Consider the following 13,390-nt stretch of genomic DNA (forward strand, 5'->3'; position numbering starts at 1 on the left):
GTAACTTTATGAGTACTAAGTATAGTGCATGAAGTTAAGCAGGTATACTAGTAGGATCATGGCATCTCTCTTTTCCATACTGTCTAGTGATTCTCAACCAGGATGCCATAGCACCCTGGGGCTCCTTGAGATCCTTCCAAGGATGACGTAGTGTGTCACACAATGTTAGCACTGTTAGGTGTGCAGACATGATTCATAAGATAAACCCAGAGGAATCCACAGTATTAAAAACATTCTAACCTGTTGTGGTCTTTCTAAGTTCTTTGCAACAGAAAAATTGTTCTAATATTTTTCTGAAGTCAAAAAATGTGTGAGAAAAATTAAAAGCTGGCATTTTCAGACAGGGTAACTTGAATCTAACAAGACTGAGTGCGTCTACACCTGCATTTATGCCAGCTTAAATTTACTATGCAGTAAGTGGGAATAAGCCAGCGTCTACACGTGCAGGTATTAAAGCACATTAACACTGTATGTGGACTGACTTGGTACTAAAATTAATCCCAAATTAGTCCACACACACAGTGTTACTGTGCAGTAAGGCATCTACATGTGCATTACTGCGCAGTAACTAATCGGGCGTAAGTGTGATACCTGCATGATGCAGGTATCAAATTTATGCTCAAGTTGGCTTAAGTCACCATACTTCCTGTGTGGTATGGGCACGCACGTGTAGATGTGCACCTGTACTGTGCAGTAATTTCAGTTACTGAGCAGTAAATGTGCATGTGTAGATGCATCCACTGAGAACCACTGGTCTAATGAGGTATCAAAACTCTCTTTCATGCAAGCCTAATATGAAGGATGGACAATTCTCAGAACTGCTTGGAGAAAAGCATTTTTTGTGGTCTAATTATTTACTTTTAAATTCTATATTAAAGATACTCCTTATTATAAGGACTGTGACATAAGGTTTTACCCAAAAAAATTAGATAATTTTTTTTCAATATTTTGTAATTCATAGAAAACTTTTTAAAATAAAATGTTACCTGCAGTATTGGAAACTCTAATATGTAGATCTGTCTTGAGCACATCTCAGTGGTCTAACTATGAAATGCTAGAGCAATGTCACATCTCCCTGGGCATTTGTACACGGCGCATACATTTGTATAAATGTCAAAATGTGCATCAGTACTGGGAAAATGGCAGCGGCACACTTTTGAACTAAAACACTTTGAAGGTATTTTAGTTCAAAAGCACACTGCTGCCATTTTCCCAGCGCTGACACACATTTCACTGTTTATATGAATATGTATGTTACGCAGCGCTGGGCACATAAATGTGAAGGAGAGAGAAAAGTCCCTTGTGCACCCACAGTGGGAAGAAACCTACCTACAGTGCCTGAGCCAGCAACAACAAAGGATTGCTAGTTGCTGTGGGAGCCCTGCTTTATTAGCAGTTGCTCAGTCTGGATTGGACGTGCCTGCAGCTGCACCGGTATTTCTGGCCCAGTGCCAAGGCAGGAGGAGTGACAGGACAGGTGGGAAGGAGACACGGATGCTGCAACATTGAATGCCACAGCCAGAACCCCAAGGGATGGAGAGAGGGCTGATTTCCCAGCCCAGGAGCTTGGAGGAGCTCTGATAGTCTGGGATGCCGCAGCCAAGCCCACAGCAGCACAAGAGCTGTTAGAGGGGCTGGTAGGAAACCATATTAGGGAACGAGCCAGCCAGAGAGCTGACAATGCTCCAGGTGAGGTCTTTTTATTTCAGTTATTTTTACTTTCATTTCGGCTAGGGGTGGGGGGAGAAGAGAAAAGAAGAGCTTATTAGGCTGGGTCCTGACCATCCAGAAAAGAACAAAGAAGAGCAGCCAGCAATGGCCCAAGCTGGAAGGATGCTGGGAAAGGATCCTCCTTGGCTATTTGGACAGAGCCAAGTTAGTAAGGGCTGTAGAGGACCCATCTCATGTGGTGAACTGACACATGCTGCGACAGCACAGAGGAATGACACTGAGGCATCTAAGGCAGATAGAAAGGTCCACCATGTAAGGGAGACCAACTGGAGATTTTCCTGTGTTCCTTTTTTTTTTTTTTTTTTAATTATTATTGCTTTTACTTGATAGGGCTGGGTCTGAGAGAAAGAGCCCCCTTCCCCCTTTGGGGATGTAGGGGAGGTAAGAGCCCCAGACAAGAAGCAGATCCTGTGCAGCCAGGCCAACATGCAGCAGGCTCAACCACCTCCTACCAAACAGACCTTCAGCAACAAGACATGGCAGGAGAGAATTAGGTGACCCTTTTGCTGAGTGATCAAACGGAGGGAATCCGCACCCTCACAGCCCAGTCTCACTGGGTGCAGGGCTGCAGGGGCCTGCAGCCTTATTCTGTACTGTGCCAACAGGCAGCTCGCATGCAGAGCAGACTCAATCAATTAAGTCTGCTCTGACATGCCAGATCTCCAGTGTGTCAGAGCAGACAAATGTATGTGTACAAATGTCCCCTGAAAACTGAACCACAGCAAAGATTATAGCTGTGTATCTACATACCATTTAAAAATACATTAATAATTTCGTTAAGTTTGCTAGTCATGTGGAATGAGAAAGATATTACATTCTCTATTCAACTTTATTTCATTTGTAATTAGGATGTGAATAATATGAAAGTATTTCAGTATCAAAAAATAAATCAAAATACCTTAATTTTGTATATAAAGATGCATCCTTCAAAGTTCAACATGGACTGAAAAGGTGTTTCACAGTGAAAATGGGTTTTCTTATCACAGGTAAATGAAATACAAATTACCACATAGAAAATAAGGTATACTTCATAGTTCAAAGAAAAGATCCAAGGTGAAAACATCCATAAGAATCTGTGTGAAGTTTGGGAAACACCACCGTTCTTCCACAGAAACTGTGGAAAAAGCTAAAATTAAAAAGCTCAACAACAGCAACAACAAAATATATTTTAATTTATTTTTAACATTTTTTAACAAATAAAAATACCGTTTCACTTTTTGTTTTGTTAAGCTGCATTTGTACTTTTCAACCTGCTGGTCTGACTGACTTTTTTACGCTCACTAAAACAATCCTTTCAAACTAGGCCGTGGTAAAGCAATGCCATGAATCAACCTTAACTCTATATTGGGAAGGGCCTGAGAATCCTGTCTTTGTTGTGTTTGGACCGGGACAAATTTGTGTTGTTGTTGTCTAGTACCTGAAGAAGCAGGATGGCGAAGAGCAGCCAAGTCCAGAACACCTGCTCGATTCACACTCCAGGAACTATTAGCATCTTCCTTGGGCTTTGCAGATGGAGGGCTTGCCATCATCATGAATTTTTGGTTCAATATAAAATTCACCAGATCTTTCCTGAACATTTTCCAGTTGTTTTGTTTTAGGAACTTCTGACAAAGCTCATCATCACTGAAAAGAACCAAAGATACTTAGCGGTGAAAGTCGGGCTCTACTGAAGTCACCCACTAACATTAGGAAGGCCAGTTTTTATCCTTAATTTCTAGTGAAATTAAGATGAAGTTGTATAAATTGAGGCCAACCACCTCAATTTTTGTTGAGTACCAGTCCACTGATTTATGGGTCAATTCTCTCCCCAAATATATTCATTCACTTACCTGGGGTATGTGGTCTTTATTTTGTGTAATTTCATTATTGTTGTATCATCTGCTAACTCCTCAAACCTGTCTTTTTTCAACCGTATTATCTCAGCTCCTTGGCTAACCAAAACGAAGCATCGCTTATCTTGCATATATTCTGGTAAGAGATGCTGACTGATCCCCTGAGAGGAAAACAAAACAAAGAACGCTATCTGCACATCACTGAGTCTCTGTTGACTTCTGTACACATGTATCTGAATGCTGCTGTTGTTTGCATTGAGTAATGCAGAATAAGAGTTAAGTATGGTTTATGAGATATGATTTAGAAGGTTAAATTAGAGCAGGGCTGTCCAACTTCTAAGTGGCTGGGGGCCACATGCCCACAGGTTGCACCAGGACTAACTATGGATCCCTCAGGTCATACTACATACATACTACTGTACCACGTATGCTCCCTCCACTGGTGTACCTCATGAGCCATTGTCTGCTCCCTACCCCCTGCTGCAGTATGTACCCTAGTCTCCCCTGACTGTGCCATGCTATACTGCCCTGTCCCTGGGGCAAGAGCAGGTAGTGAAAGCTGGAGGAGGAATAGGGTCTCCAGAAACTCCAGCTGCTGTTGCAACCAAAGCAATGTAGGGGTGTGGTGGCTGTGCAGGAGTCTAGGGGCTGTCATCTGGACAACCCTGCTTTAGAATGTGTCACTGTGGAAACTCCTTGCTGTAACTGATATTTTATAGCAAGAGATTTTGTTACTTTTAAAAAGTCCATACAAGCAAGCACAGGAAGGTTTCAGTTGCACAACCCTGCAGCAGCCTAGACACCTGCTCCCTAGAGGAAATCCATCATGAAGAAGGGCAATCAGTAGTAGTACTGCCTGCACTCCTTTTTGACCTGTACCAGACAGGGAGCACCTATAAAAGTTTGTAGTTGGACTCCCCATCAGAAAAGAATATTGAAGCAATACCCTAAATTAATGTATCTCTTTTTGCTTCTGTTTTGTACCCTCTATGGCTGTCTTAATGAACAGAACACAGCAACCCAGAATTGTGACTGAACACAAACTTGTATTAGGTCTTTGGGCATCATCCTTCACTCTGCACTAAAAATACAATTTAATATGACAGGACCTATTTCACATTATCTTTTATGTTAAATAATTATCCCATTGACTTGAATTGGCTGAAATCAGCTTCTATGGCAAGGTGGGCAATTATTTTGGTTGGTAGCCCACTTAAGTTTTGGTGAGCTGTTGAGGGATGCATACATAAAATCTTTCAGAATTTTTACAAATTATAAATAAAAAAAATTCATATACTAAAAATCAAACATCTATGACAACATATTTTAATCTTATTTCAAAAAATATCTGTGTCCTGATTTATGTTTTGAGTAGTGTATATAGAGGTGATTGCATAATAGCTCAAAATAAAATCTTACTCTTGTATACTATGTGGGTGAGAGGAGGGGGTGAGGGTGTGGAGTGTGTGGCAGGATATGGGGGGGGCTGCCCACATGCTAGGTCTCAGAAGCTGCTGGGGGGTGGGCAGGGGGCAGCTCACTGGGCAGTGTGGTGCAGGTGTGTTTTGCTCCCCCCCCTCATTTGGCCCATGGCTGCCCGGGCAGTGCTCTGCATGGGGCTGAGCCCTACCTGCTCCCTGTCAGGCCAGCTTATGCTCACACCTGCCCTATACCTGCTGATGTCACTGCCCTGGCCCTAGCCCCAGCCACCATGTGCAGCTTCCTGATGGAGCTGCTCTCACTGCCACCATAGCTGCTTGGCTCCTCCTGCTGCCCCACTCCAGGTGTGGGGAAGCTGCAGTGAGGCAAACGGAGCTGAGCAGTACCTGCCCAGGTGGCTGCACCAGCAGCTGGAGTAGCCTCAAAGGGAAGTTGTGCATGCTGGCTGGGGCCAGGGCAGTGCTATTAGCAGGCATGGGCATGAGGCAGGTGTGGGTGGGAGCATGGCACAAGCTGCCTCAGGTGGGAGCGGGCAGGGCACGGCCCCATGCGGAGTGCCATGAGGGCAGCCAAGGGGCAGATACAATCAACTGGTTGGCCAGATCCTGCCTGGAAGCCATATTTTGCCCACCCCTATTCTATGGCTATCAGCCTTGGATGCAGGGAGGGTTGTTTTGTGATCCACAGACTTGGAGACTATATAATTCTTCTGGGAAAATGCTCCCTTCACCAGGCACAGAATTTGCACAGAACAAAGCATTTAATGTCCTCTCCTCTGCAGAGGAATTCTCTATTATAAAACTGACCACTAAATACATGGGCCATAGGGTATGGAAAGCTGATTTGCATAAGCTCTCCATCTCAGAACACTCTGAGGTATGAGGATATGATGCCTCTTGGTTTTTCTGGGACGCTGAAGATTTGTTGCTTGCCACATAGAATTCAAGTTTGTTAAAGTAACCTTTCTCTCTAAATGTACGCACCAAGAATTCTCCCGCATGGACTTCATCCACTCTTGTATAAACTGCTGCAGCAAGAGCTGTGGGTAGTTCTCCACACGGTGTGAGAATGGTTAGCTTCTTTCGTATAAGCCCCAATACTTCGTTCTGAACAACTTCTCTCTCACCTTCATCCCCAATGAAGCTGTTGTCAAATCTACAAAGCCTTTAAAAATGTTAGAAATTTGAACCCATCTTTTCAGGCATTTATTGTGACACCATATCAAGCAATGTAACTATTGTTTGTATCAAACAAAATATTAGAAGTTCTACACTTTTGTTATGTGTATTCAAACCTAATAGCCTCTTCTCTACCCTCATTCTCCTTGATTTCTCTGTCACAAGTGGAAGTTCCCATCTCCTTTAGCACTTTTGGCCTCCTCTCCTTTTTTCTCCTTTCCCTGTCTGATCTCCCACAGGTTCTGAAGGTTCTTCTTCATCTAGGCCAGTGTTTCTCAACCCGTGGGTCACAATCCAAAAGTGGGTTGGAAGAATTTTTTAAAGGGTCGCAAACAAACTTTAAAAAAGGATCAACAAAATGGATTCTCCTTTTAAGGAATAAAATGTGGGAAACCATGGCTTTTCGCTTGCAGGCTGTCAGAGTTCCAGCCTGCAACAGGCTACCTGGGGCCACCCATGCCCCGCACACACACCCTGCCCCACACACAGGGGGGCTAGGGCCTGGGGGCAGAGGGTCAGGAGTGAGGGGTGCGGGGTCAGGACTGACCAATGTTTACAAATGGGTCCTGGTACAAAAAAGTTTGAGAACCATTGATTTAGACTCCCCCCTTGGGTGATACTCCTTCAAGCACATAGCTTTAACTAGGGGTGCACTGATAAAGATTTTCTTGGCTGATATTGATGGCTGATTATTAACCAGCCATACTGGCCGATATTGATCTGATAGCCAACTTACAGGAATGCGGCTGAGCAGCTTGGAGAGCAGCGTTCAGCCAGTAAGTCTGTTGGGGGAAAGGGGGGGGGGTAGGGAAGGGGTTTTGGAGGAGGGGTGATGGAGGCCCCCATGGTGAGGGAGGGAGTGGGGCAGGGGCAGGCACTGTCCATCCAGGGTGGTGAATGCAACCCTGGGGCCAGGACGGAGCATACCTAAAATTGAGCTTAATAGCTACTTTCCTACACTTATCCCCCACTTGTGTCGTTGTCAATATCATCACAACTATTCTTTCTTTCTCTTCTTCTCTCTTCTTAGCCCTACATATATATCTTATTATTAACTCTTTTTTGTATATACGACCTTACATTACAATAAATAAAGGGAGTTAACGTCTTTCTGTAAAAGTTGCAATGCTGGGTCCAGATCTTATTTAATTTTACACCATTGCCATTCCATGGTTTTCAGTAGAATTGTTCCAGCAGAACTGGTAGAACTGGGCAAAAAAGCTGAACTGGTCAAAAGATAAAAATCTAATTTTGTGATAAAACTTGAAATGTTCTTTACTTTAATTTGGAAGCATAAAAAATGCACTGCTTTTACTGAAATGTCATGAAAATATTCTGATATTTTTATTGTAAACCTTATTTTTTGTTTCTGTAAAAAAAAGTTTAATAATGTTTAGATAAAAATTTCACAAATCACAGAAGAATTCCAAAAACGAAAAATGGGTACCGCCCTCAATTATTCACAAAGAAATTGCTTATGACAAGGCTGGCTTTGAAAATACTTGAAAAAATATAAAAATAATTACTATTTATTAGCTAAGGAACAGACTTACTACCATAGTTTCTTTCATACAACATGCCCCGGAATATAATAAGCACCTTGTTTTTGAAAGGCAGAATAAAGGAAAAAAAAGATTTTCCCAGAGCTATGGCTGCCTAGAAGAGGGACAAGGCCTAATCTTCAGCTCACTCACCCTCCCTTTCCTGCTTCACTAATACTGAAACCCTACCTGCTGCTGAAGACTGGTCTTCATGGGTGGATCTACGAGTTTGAAAAGAGCTAGAGTCTCCAAGGCTCTAAAATAGGAGAAAAGTCTGGGAATAGCTATCAGACAACAATACTGGCCTTAAAAAGATTAGCTTGAATAGTGGAACATCAAGACCATTAAAAAGGAGAGCGAATTGTTAACATCTCTGGAGTGAAGAACAATGACGCATTAAGGCAATTAGGTATATGCTATATGTGAAAAAACATAGTATATCTCAGAAATACTTTGTAAAAAATAAAAATGTCTTTATATAAATATCAGCCATAAAATGAAAGCATGGGATAGTTACTTCTAATGTCCTAGATCAGCAAGATATGAAGGAACACTTATTTCGTTCTACCTGTTTTTGTCATCTCTCTTTCGTTTCTCCAGCTTTCTGTTTATATTTTCATGTTTGCCATTTATAAAATGGATAGGTTTTTTAAAACATTCATCTCTGTGGTGCTTCAAAGGCAGGATATACAGAGATTTCAGATTACTCATGTCTTGTACAGGAAAGGATTTCCACATAAAATCATTGAATTTTTTTCTTCCTGTGGCACCTGCAAAGAAAGGAAGTTACATCTCCTTTGTAAGTAGAGAGCTAAATTAGCCTACTAAAAGATCGTCCCTGTAAATGGATTCATCTACACAGACTTTTACACTTGACTGGAGCTCTGTAGAAGTCAAGGGGACATGATGTAAGCATAAACATTTACCTGGGCAGCTCCTTTGCAGGACTAATTAATCATTACAAGCTAATTATTTTTAATGACTGCTAGACCCTCTCATAAACATAATTCTCAGACACTTAGTGGACAATTAAACCTGCACGAATTTTCCAGTATCCCAGGAATGAAACAAGGTGTGACTATAATAAAAAAGCTCTTTCCTCAAAAAAACAGATTGGGGGAGAGAAGGCTGAAAAAAGAGGACTTTGACCATTTGTGTGGTGTACCCATGAGTTTCCACACTGAGCACAGGACTGAGGTCAAGTTTATCTTTGAATGCTTCTAGGGCTAAACATTCTTGTTGTTGAGTGTGGCAGGGCACCTTTGGTGCCTACCACTTTTTAAGAGGCTTGAACAGGCTATGGATCAGCCAGCAGGTTGGGTGTGGTTTAACAAGACAGTCACATGACTGCAAGAGGGCTCCTGGATTGGAGGATGGGGCCAGGCCACTTCAGTATAAAACCAGGCCCTCAGAGCTAAGTGGGCAGTTGCAGTAGGGATGGCACTGAAGTAACATTGCCCAGCCAGCAATCTGCTGCTCCCAGAACATCTGGAGGTCAAAGATAGGAACTATGGGGATGGAGGAGGTTCCTGGTCTTGGGGAATGACCTACAGCTACACCCTGCTAGGGCTGGATGTTGTGGTGGGGCTCCCTGTGGCAGGATGGTCCCCAGGAAATGCCACATCAGTGCCTTCCTAGTGAAAAATGAGTATGGGGTACCCTATAGCCTCAGCCCCCACAATCTGGTGGGTTACCCTGGAAAGGGGACAGGCAAAGGGTTCAGGCATGTCATTAGGCTTGAGATCTAAGAGGCATAAGGCCTACAGCCCCCAGTGAGGGGGCAGAGTAGTGGGCCAAGGGCATTGGCAACACATAGCGGGTGCACACAGGTACACATGCACCCCCTAAGAAATGTGCCACCAATGCTGCTGGTGGCACCTGCAGGCAGTAGCTGCTCACCCCTCCCCCGCTTCACCACTGATGGCATCTGCAGGCAGTCGCTGATTGCCGCTGGCCACCGCCAACACTGCTGGTGGCATCTGTGGCTGGTCACTGACTGCTGGTCAGTATTCACCACCCTCCCCCTCTCCCCCACCTCTGACACCACTGCAGTCACCTGTGGGAGCTCCCTGCTCACCACTGCCATGCCCCCACCACCACTGCTTCTGCCTGGAGGCAGTCGCTGTGCCCCACCACCCTCTGGGGGCATGCATCTTTCATGGCCCAGGGAGAGGGCAATGTGAGAAAGCAGTAGACTCAAGTGAGTAGGCTGTGTAGAGAAGGGTCCACATGGGTGGGCCTGAAGGACTGTGTGTGGGCCATGTAGAGTAGGGTCTGCATGGGTGGGCCTGAAGGAGTGCTCATAGGCTGGGCCTTAGAGATTGAGTGAGCTGTGTCTGGAGGGGCCCAAGAAGGCGGACGCATATGAAAGGAAGAGGGCTAGCTGCTCAAGAACCTAGCCAGGAAACCCTTGACTGGTCAATGCTGGGGCCAGGACCAGAACAGTCAAAGGGCAAGGATGCCCACTGCAAGGGACAGCCAGAGTCAGGGGCCTGGAGTTCTGACTGGTCTAGAGGCAGGACCAGGGCCTCCGAGGCCAAAGGTCCCAGAGGAGGCCACTGCCGAGAGGAAAAGGGGTCTAGGGAGTTTGCAACCCAGAATGAAGGTGGCTATTAGACTGTCTGAGGAGAAGGGATCAAGGTGGGGTCCAAACATCATAGAGTGAGGTCCATTGTGGGGTGAAGCCATTTAGTGATACCATCTGCAAAGTACGGGACATGGTATAAGGGGAGGTTCAGAGCAGAGTATTATACCCTTGGCATCAGGCATTAAATGGGCAGCCTCCCGCTTTATAAACAACTTCTCTGAGTTACATCAAAGGCGTGGCAGGAAAGGCAGGTGGGCGGACTGCTCTGGACAGGTGGGCTGGCCAACAGTTAGAATGGCCGCATGACAGCCCCCTGTCACACTGTGTTTTAACTGGCTTGTGTTACATACACCAGCTGGTGATGATTCCTTCTACCTTTAAAATCTATTAGGTTATAAATATATATATATATATATATATATATATAGATGAGAAAACAACAGGAAGTTCTGATTCACTAACTACTAAACAACAGAATGGTAGCATGAGAACTTCCCAGATTATATGTTGCTAGAGATCAATATACCATACCAGTCTCCATTGTGGAATGAGGATTATATTTGGGAAGATCCATTTGCTGACAGATCCACTTGTGATAGGATGGACAAGCAGTGAGATCAACCAGATGTAAAACTTCACATGTTCCCTAATAAAGAGCAAGGCATAAGAAAGTTTAACACTGGCACTACCTCTATTGTGGGACATACCTTTGGACATGTCACAACATCACCTGTAATACAGAGATGATGACATTTAATTTGAAACTGTTTGAAGATCTATGTATGAAAAATGCTGTATCACAGGGGTCGGCAACATTTTTGGACAGGGTGACAAAAACACCCACAACCTTGACCTGTAAGCAGTTGGTGTGCCAGGAGCAGATGGCGGGGGAGCTACATGGGGTCCAATCCTTGTGGCAGGGCAGCTCCAGCTCCTTCCCCGAGATGCCTGTGCCAAGCAAAATGCCTTTGTGTGCCACACTCTGGCATGCGTGCTGTGTTGCCTACTCCTGCTATAGCAACTAGTATGTAGCATTACATCCACAGTTTATTAACTTTCAGTAATTATATTATTGTTCTACCTGTACTGTAAGTTATCTAGGCAAGAGTAACAAATCTGTTCTAAATCAATGAGGAATCAATCCTACAACTCTGAGTCAAATGTATAATTTCATTGGAGAAAGAGAGGTGACTTTTGTGAATAGAGTACTTGCTTGCAAAAGATTCATAAAATTGTGCGTTTTTCCATCAACCTGAGTGGGCTTTCAATAGATCCTTTATACCAGAGTTTCTCAACCAGGGTGCTGCGAGATCCTTTTAAGGGTCGCACAGAGTATCACTCATTGGTAGCACTATGGTGTGCTAAAGCTTACACATGATTCACTACCTAAACCCAGAGATTTCAAATAGGGATCCACTCAAATAGAAAAATATTCTGACCTGTTGTGGCCTGAGTAGTCTACAACAGAAGTGTAGGCTGTAGATATGGTCAGTGACTGACAGACCACACTGACTAGTGCAGACTACAGCCCTAGCAAAAGCCCAAGTTATGAATGATACATACTTAAACTGGTATACACTCAACAATCAATAAGCTTGCATTCAAATCACAATAGTCTGCGAAAGTAAAATAAGAAACTGTTTATTCAGCCTTTAATATTAGATTAACCCAAAAATCAATAACTGCATTTTGAAAAGGTGTGTAACAATAGCTAGAAGTAACAACCAATGTTTTGTTTCATTAACCTGTTGTACACTATAATTGGTCTATTCAGCAAAGCAGAAGAAACAAAACATGGCAAGTAGCATTCCCAGATGGTGAGGGAAAGAGACAAAAAGTCTTCCCTCCCATAACTCTACTCTGTTCAAGACCACAGATCCCAGCTAATTGGCATCATCCAAGACCACAGGAAAACTAGTTCAGTACAGGCCAAAGTTTCAGTTAAACAAATTTGAATAATGCCAATCAGAATATTTATTTAGGTAACCCACATAAAAATATTGGGTGGAAACAGGGAATCTTTGGGAAGATCTCTGCAAAGTGAAAACAACCTTCTGCCAGCCTGCATGCCAGCTCCTTCCTCTTGAGTCTCCCCCAGCCAGATAAAAATCTGTATTGTGCTGTTGCAGGTAGCTAAATAGGCATAGAAACAAGGGTTTATGCTTATGGATTGAGTTGTAATGAATAAAAAGTTGGGTTATAGACCTGTCTCTTGACTCTTTGTCTGACTTGGGTAGTAGCAATGCTTTACCTGCTAAAAGGAAATGAAAAATCATTGAAAAATGTGATTGTATCTTAACTTGGTTTACAAAAGGAGTAATCAGTAAGAAAATTGTAACTGTTCCTGAATTCTGAGTCTAAGCTTGCAAAGAAGTCGTAATCATAGACATGATGTAGCCTTGTCTCTGGAAAGACCATTTACCTCATTGTTGTTAACAAATTTTGTTACCTCATTTTTGGTAACAGAAGAATTGCTCAATATTTTTTCTGTAGTCAAAAAAATGAGTGAAAGTGAAGAGCTGGCACTTTCCAAGGGGTGCTTTTGAGTCTAACAAGCAATACCCTGAATCTAAGAAAGATTGAGAACCACTGCTTCATACCATAAATGCTAAGCAACAAAAAAGTGAATTGGGACAGTTGGGTCTTAGAAAGTCCTCTCAGCATATTTAACATATAATTTTTTGTTGCCAGATAACAACCCTGAAAATAAACCATTAATTCAAACCTCAACCATCTCAAAACAGTTCATTTATGTAAAGACTACAATTATACCAATTATTCTGTCTTGTTTTGGATTTCCACAGGATGACCAAGCAAAAAATATCACTGCTATATCATTATGCTCTGTTTAATTTTCTTGGCATCTTTTTGAGTTGGTGTCTCAGTTAGTGTAATACTGTTGTTATATATTTTAGCAAATCCAAAAGAAAGCTAGGCATCTCTCAGAAATATGTTATTGACTCAAATCTGTGGTCTAATGAGCTTTCTACAAACTTTTATATGCGACTCAACAAAGGTCAAAATGATAAGAACAGAAACGTAAATAGGAAAAAACAAGGGTTAGAATAAACTGATTGCATT

The 13,390-nt window shown here is 43.0% G+C and overlaps 1 protein-coding gene across 1 annotated transcript in view; it reads right to left on the reverse strand.

Moving 5' to 3' along the window:
• Positions 1-2,883: 2,883 nt before the first annotated feature.
• The window catches only part of CNBD2 (cyclic nucleotide binding domain containing 2), a 37,690-nt gene continuing 27,183 nt past the window's right edge, over positions 2,884-13,390 (reverse strand). The window contains exons 7-11 of the mRNA XM_019522910.1: positions 10,841-10,955; positions 8,291-8,492; positions 5,656-6,167; positions 3,561-3,846; positions 2,884-3,354 (exon numbers count right to left, since the gene is read on the reverse strand). Coding sequence (XP_019378455.1) covers positions 3,012-3,354; positions 3,561-3,846; positions 5,656-6,167; positions 8,291-8,492; positions 10,841-10,955 — 1,458 coding nt within the window. The 3' untranslated portion in view covers positions 2,884-3,011. The remainder of the gene's footprint in view (positions 3,355-3,560; positions 3,847-5,655; positions 6,168-8,290; positions 8,493-10,840; positions 10,956-13,390) is intronic.

The sequence above is a fragment of the Gavialis gangeticus genome, unplaced genomic scaffold, assembly GCF_001723915.1.
Source record: "Gavialis gangeticus isolate Ggan-Ray unplaced genomic scaffold, GavGan_comp1, whole genome shotgun sequence".
NCBI classification, from domain to species: domain Eukaryota; kingdom Metazoa; phylum Chordata; order Crocodylia; family Gavialidae; genus Gavialis; species Gavialis gangeticus.